The sequence below is a fragment of the Mus pahari genome, chromosome 12 (genome assembly GCF_900095145.1).
Source record: "Mus pahari chromosome 12, PAHARI_EIJ_v1.1, whole genome shotgun sequence".
In the NCBI taxonomy this organism is placed as follows: domain Eukaryota; kingdom Metazoa; phylum Chordata; class Mammalia; order Rodentia; family Muridae; genus Mus; species Mus pahari.
This window is the reverse complement of record NC_034601.1, coordinates 82,327,101-82,333,662: the sequence shown is the minus strand read 5'-3', so window position 1 is coordinate 82,333,662 and position 6,562 is coordinate 82,327,101. Positions and strand designations below refer to the sequence as shown.

Below are 6,562 nucleotides of genomic sequence, written 5' to 3'. Positions count from 1 at the left end.
GGTGTGCACGGCCAATCTTGATTTATAGTGCCCCAAATTCTTAAAATCAATTCGATGGACCCCAAAGTTTTCCTCAGTTGGAATCAAATTGTGCCCAGTGTGTTGTTATATAATGGAGACAACTCTACTTAAAAACAACCAACCTCCTGCAGATGGGAGGGGCCTCATATATGTTTGTGATTCTGTTTACTACAAGACAGAAAAAAAATATATTTCAAAGGAAAATTTTGAAATAAAGTATAATAATGTATGGCTTAATTCATCTGGGAATATCACGGGGAAGAAGATATATTTAAAGGAGCCCCTATCTCCTGAGTTTGGCCAAACCCCAGTCTTTTGGATTTTTCCTCGCCCCTCTAACCAGCTCACCCCCTGCCCTTCCAAGTCCAGTTGATACCTGGATTTGAATTGCAGTCGCCTCTCCATTGGATTATCTTACAGGTCAAGAATTCAAGTTTTAAAATGTGGAAACCCAGTCATTGTAATTTCACTCTCACGTTGTGACCCTAACAGGGCACAAGGACATTTTTATTCAACAAACAGACGAAAAACGTAAAAATTCAACTGTTGACGTTTTATTTTGTGGTTTCTGTACAGTTCAGGGGGGACAGAGTTAGAGGTCAAATAAAATGCCAGTTAATTCGGCTACTGTCAACAACCCAAAACTTCCAACATTAAAAAAAAAAAGTCAAAGCAAGCTGGTGAAGATTATGCAATAATCTTGGGTAATTTCCTAACGCTAGTCACAAGCCAAGATGCGGCATCCATGCGCGCACGCGTCCACGGAGTTCTTCAGCCACACTGCTGTGGTTAACAGCCAGCCCGCGAAGCGCCAGCTCCTTCCCGCTTGCAGCGCAGCTGGGTTTGTCCAGCCAAGGGCGGTTTGGGATCCTCGCCCACCTCCGCTTACTTTAATGAGAACGTTAATGACCTAATTTCATAAGCCTGCGCTACGAAGTGCCTTGCTAACTATTTTAGTAAGTCCGAACACCGATGGCGCGGAACGTGGTTGGAATTTTGTTTTCAAGCAAGCTCAAACGTTGGTTAAATTACCTTTAGGGAAACGGAGACTAAGTAGGGTTTTAGGTTTTAAGGAGCGTAAACTGCAACAAAACACCGGGGTAAGTTTGAAAAACAGGAGGCCAGAGTAACCTCTCCACTCCGCATCCCCATCCACCGGGCGCTGTCACAGCGCGTACCTGCGCAACATCCAACTCGGAAACTCTGGGCTTTCCAGGCCCATCCGCAACACCCTTGATGTTTGTACCGGTGCCTGGGCTTTCTAGACCTCCTAGATCAGCATGGGTTTGACTGGAGGGAGCAAGGGAGCCTGTGCGCTCAGGCCCTGGACAAGGAAAGGACGCCCCTCTGGGTAGACACTGTTGGGGAGCAGCTCTTAGGCCAGGGAGCTGGAGCATGCCAGGGCACCAAGCTCGGGGGGGCAGCCTTTCGCTGCACCCAGGGCAACCCCTTCGTACCGCACCTCTGACTACTGTCGTCCCGGACCCCGCTATGCTCACGGATACAAGAACAGCCCGCGGTGATAGGGGTTATCACCCCCACCAGTGGGTGAGCTTGTGGTAGGGATGCGAAGACTTCTGGCTCTAAACAGGTGGGATTCATCTAGAATCTCAAGCAACTGCGTCTCTCCTTGGAACACCCGCTTGGGTCATTTTAATTGCCAGGGAGTGGGGGCGGGGAAGAAGGCGCCCTACAGTCTGTCGTCTGGGCGAGAAGTCTGGAAATGTCCTCCTTTCTGGGACCAGCTCTGCCTAGATCCAGGACGCGAGGGCGCGGGAAGATTGGCTGAGGTCGCGCCCCGCCCCGGGCCCAGCCAGCCCTCACTTGGAGAATTGAGCCTGCACGGCTGCCAAGCCCAGGCCGGCGGGGACCAGATGCGGAAACTTGCACACCGCACAAGAACAGAGGCCGGGGCTACCCGCGCCACCAGCTGGGAGAGAGAACTGGCCGCACGGTGGCTCGTCGAGCGCTAGAGACAGGTACTTGGTGGGGCGCAGCGTTTCGGGGGGTCCCACGGCGCCGGGTGCCAGCAGCACAGAGCCCGGCGCGGCAGCCAGCAGAGGCAGGCCAGCGAGGAGCAGGCGCGGGGCGGCGGGTCCCGCACCGTCGCCGAGCGCGCGGCGCAGCTCCTGCAGCGAGCTCCCCAGCAGCAGGATGTAGTTGCGGGCGAGCAGCAGAGTGGCGATCTTGGAGAGCTTGCGGCCCGGCGCGCCCTGGCAGTGCGCTGCCGAGTAGGGAAGGATAACTTCGCGTAGCGCGTCCATGGCCAAGTTCAGGTCCTGCATGCGCTTCCGCTCGCGGCTGTTGATCTTGCGCCGCAGCTGCTGCTGCTGCTGTTCCTCTTTGGCGTCGGCCCGGGTGCCCCCGGACTCCGGCGCCGGTCCCCGCGGCTCAGCGAGCGGAGCTTCGGGCTTCTCGCGCGCAGGCTTGGGGAGAATGGATGCGGTGGAGGAGGAGGAGGATGAGGATGACGAGATGGGTGGCTGTCTGTAACCCACCAGCTCGTACAGCGAGGCCCCGAGCTGCAGGTCTCCAGGCCGCTGTGGCCGCAACATGGTCGCGGGAGCCGCGTTCACACGCGCCTGGGAAACCGCATAGTACATCTGGGGCGGGGGCTTTGGGGCGACCCGGGGCGCCCTTCACTAACGCCCAGGGGTGGGCTGGTCTGCAGATCGCACTCCCCGCGTACCTGCGTGCCGGCGGATGACAGTGAGGGGCTGTGCGCGCCTGACACCTTTAAACCCGGCTTGGGAACCTGCGAGGACCGCGGTTGGCGGGGTGCAGCCAATGGAGCCGCGAGCTTGGCCACAGGCGAGTGTTCATTGGCCGCCTACGCAGAGGTACAGCCAGAGTTGCCAGAGATGGTTGTCCTGGGGCGCCTGCGCGGATGCCACAGCACCCGCCCCAGGAGGGCAAGGGAGGGAGCTTTAGGGCAAAACTGTTCCTTCCGAATTCTAGTTCAGCTGGTCAGGCTAAAATGGCTTTTGCCTCTATCTCTCGAGCTCTATTCCCATCCCTTTTTATAGTTACATTTGTCCTTGTAAAATGTGATCAGCCAGTAATCCCATCTCTGGGAACTACTGCCAGTGGAAGGAGAGCAGGCCAATATAGGCTCCAAAGTGAGAGGTCTGCTGTTATGAAAATACAGTCTAATATTCATAACATGAAACGTAACCATCCCAGAGTGCGCAGTTCAGTCGTTATAACACCTGACTGACTGTTCACTCGATTTTGCAATAGATGGCCAGGACTTGTTTGCTTTTGCAAAACTTAAATCATTAAAACAGCAAAACAGCAACTCTAACTCTTGGTAACCATTAAAGAGAAAAAACCCCTCTTCTTGTCTTAGTTCTCTATTGCTGTGATAAACACTGGAACCAAAAGAAACAAGGGCAGAAGAGTTCCCTTGACTGACAATTGCCAATCACAGCTCCTCACTGTGGAAAGTTAGCTCAGGAACTCAGGAAGTTAGCAGGCACGGAGGCAAGAACCAAGAGCGAGCCCAGGAGCCCAGGAGCCCAGGAGGGGAGCTCTAACTGGCTTCCTTCTGCGGCTACCTTTCTCATAGAGCACAGGCCCACCTGCAGGGAATGGTGCCAGTTCACAGTGCACTGGGCCCTCTCGCATCAATTATTAATAAAGAAAATGCATCAGAGAGGAGCCCACCAGGCTGATCTGGTGACATCAATGTTCTCATATGAGGTTCCCTCTTTTCGGGTATATCCAGTTGACAAACAACCACTTCTTCACGTTGGTAATCGTCACCCCTGTGTGCCTGCAGGACTTTGTTTTCTCCGGGAATCCCATATATGCAGTTGTATTTGTCTTTTAGTGGCTGGTTCATTTTGGTGACTTAGCATGTGTTCGGGCTTCATCCATGTCAAATATAGCATGCATCTCAATTCTTCTCCTCCTGTATCCAAGGTTGGGCTCCACTCTGTATTTATTAAAAGATAACGTTAAACTTAAGATCCTCCTTGTCTCCATCTCCCAGATCCTGGGATACAAGCACTCACCGTGCCCAGTTTATGCACTAGTGTGGATCTGAAGCCAGGGCTTTGTGCACACTGGGCAAGCACTCTACCCACAGAGCCATACAGTCCAAGCCTGAATTCTTCCTGCTGAAAAAGCCAAATAGCCCATTGCACTTCCCAGTGATGTCTTACATTTCCTGTAACCACCACCTTTACCTGAGCTCACAGAGGGTGGCTTCAACCTCACTATTAGGACAGTGCTCCTATGTGTGTCTACCTGACAGGGGCATACGGTGGTTACTCTCCCATACTTTCACCCCAGCTCTCTGATCCACGGGTCTACAGGGATGAAGGAGTCTTTGGGGTTACAAACCTTTCATCCTTCCCCAAAGGGATGTGAGCTGTTTTTATCAGTGACTTGACTCTTCCTTAAGCAAACCCCACTCTGGCCTTTGATCAGAAAGAACAAGACACCCGACATTCCTAGCTGTTGAGGGGGGTACCAAATATTTCTCAATTACAACAGGATCCCTAGTGGAAGCTGGCATCCCTGCACACAAGTGGGACATACACCTGCAGCTTGTCAGAGTCATGAAATGTCCCCCAGGAAGAGTCGTTTGATATCTAAACATCTACTAACCAATAAGTAGCCACAGGTGGTTATGTCCATGTGAATTAGTTAATAAAACGAGGGTCAGAATAAAATGCATCTCCAGTTGTACACTCGTTGCTTCAGGTGCACAACAGTGATAGTTGTTACGTGCAGAACAGCAGATGTGGCTACTCCTACCATGGCTGAAGGCTCAGATCTAGCGTGTAACAGAAGATGCGCTTCTCCCTTGATACTTTTTATGTACGACAAGGAGTGTCTGCCATAAGAACTAACGTTTGCTATGAACACACTTGCTGACTTCAAGTCGGCCATGTTCTTTCACCAACATCCGTCCTCCAACCTCCAAGTGAACTTGTAACATCCTGCATTGGTGCAGACTCAACACAGCTTTCCTCATTGCCTGGGACACTTCCCTGCTCTCCTCTGTCAGCATCCTTGACCAATCACTGCCAGTATCCTCCAGCCTGGATTGTCTTATGTGTAGATATCATCTTGTCCAGGCAGGATGGTTTCCAAAGCACCTGTTTGTCTCTGCATCTGTCTGAAGCACATTACCATGCTTTTGTGTCTCCTGTGTGTCTAAGAGATGTGAAGGTGGGTTTGAATTCACCACTAGCCCACAATAACAAGCCCCTCTCTCTCGAGTGTGCAAACGCCTGAAGGTGCTCATTCAAGAGTGTGGGCAGCTTTACAGAGAGGACTCTGGCAATAGGAGCCCTCTTGGGAGAGAGGAGGTGGCTGGAAGAAGAAGCTGAGTTGAAAAACAAAATCATACCAGATGGGAAGCAAAGTGACACTGAAGAAATAGAGAATTTAACACTTCATTAACCATGTCACCCTTAGGCGGAGCTTTCTGTTTGGAATGTTTTCAAATACTCGCATTTGGCTCTCCCAGGACCCTGGAAGCTGGGCAGTTTTGATCCCCATTAAACATGATAAAACTGAGATTCTCAGGGAGCACCAGACTACTGAATGCCTTCAGACAGGAAAGGCAAAACTTCTCTATCAGTAAATGGCTTCTCAGAACCCCTCTTCCTGGGTCAAGCTTCCAGAAGGCCCAGGAGAGAGCTGAAGGGTAAGGGTTCCACCCTGGGTTAAAGGACGAATTGCCCAGCTGAAGTCTAACCAGCACTGAAAAGGTTATATGTTCAAGCTATGCTCATTAAGAATGGGGACACTACCCCCAGAAATCCCACGCCACCTTGGCAGCCCCTGCCCAAACGGTTCCCTCTGGACCTCATAGTCCAAAGCACTAGATCAGGCAAGCTTTGGTCATCTCTCCCTCTAGCTTTCTTCTCTGCACACTCCCTAGTCAGGGGCTAGGCAGTGAAATAGGGAGGCAGAACCCAGTCTTGAGTCCCAATGGCCCAGAGTGTCCCCTCTAGGTTTCCCAACCACAGGCAGGGGCACCAAGAATCTTGCCTCCAGGAGACACTTTCATTGTGGGTATTCCAGAGGGGTGTTTTTAACCTTGGCTTCACTTCATCAGCCCCTTCTTGGAGGAAAAACAAGCACCACCACCCCCAGGCCCCATGGAGGATAATGGTAGTCAGCCTGCATTTAGGTATTCCAGTGGAGGGCCCCAGGGGAGAGTTCCGGGTGGCCGTACGGTCCCAACATGGGCACAGGATTTGGCATTCTTTGGAGCTGGTGACTTGGATGGCCCCTTGTGCTGGGCCCAGAGCTCTAACAGCATGCAAAGCATGACAGCTGGCAAAGGCCAGTGAGGCACTGTGGCCGCTGGCAGGGACCCATGCAGTCTGTCTCAGGGGAGGCAGCTGCTGTGGCCTCCCACATTCAGGACATGCTTGGGGAACAAGTTGCACCAGCCCTAACAACGCTCTTGTCTTCACCCAAATGGGCTCTCTCTCTCTCTCTCTCTCTCTCTCTCTCTCTCTCTCTCTCTCTCTCTCTCGTCTCTCTCTGTGTGTGTGTGTGTGTGTGTGTGTGTGTG

The 6,562-nt window shown here is 52.2% G+C and overlaps 2 protein-coding genes across 2 annotated transcripts in view; one reads left to right on the top strand and one right to left on the bottom strand.

The window, feature by feature from the left end:
- Nucleotides 1–559: 559 nt before the first annotated feature.
- Olig1 (oligodendrocyte transcription factor 1) lies at nucleotides 560–2,726 on the bottom strand. The gene has a single exon (XM_021209888.1). It carries the CDS (start codon nucleotides 2,622–2,624, stop codon nucleotides 1,842–1,844), a length of 783 nt encoding a protein of 260 aa, XP_021065547.1. The 5' UTR covers nucleotides 2,625–2,726; the 3' UTR covers nucleotides 560–1,841.
- Nucleotides 1,951–6,562, top strand: part of C12H21orf62 (chromosome 12 C21orf62 homolog) — a 206,136-nt gene continuing 201,524 nt past the window's right edge. Inside the window, exon 1 of the mRNA XM_029544358.1 lies at nucleotides 1,951–2,000. The gene's annotated coding sequence lies outside the window, so the exon portion shown is untranslated. The remainder of the gene's footprint in view (nucleotides 2,001–6,562) is intronic.

What these genes read in the sequence shown, in the direction of transcription:
- Olig1 (XM_021209888.1), bottom strand. Translation starts at nt 2,624, where the DNA reads ATGTACTATGCGGTTTCCCAGGCGCGTGTGAACGCGGCTCCCGCGACC.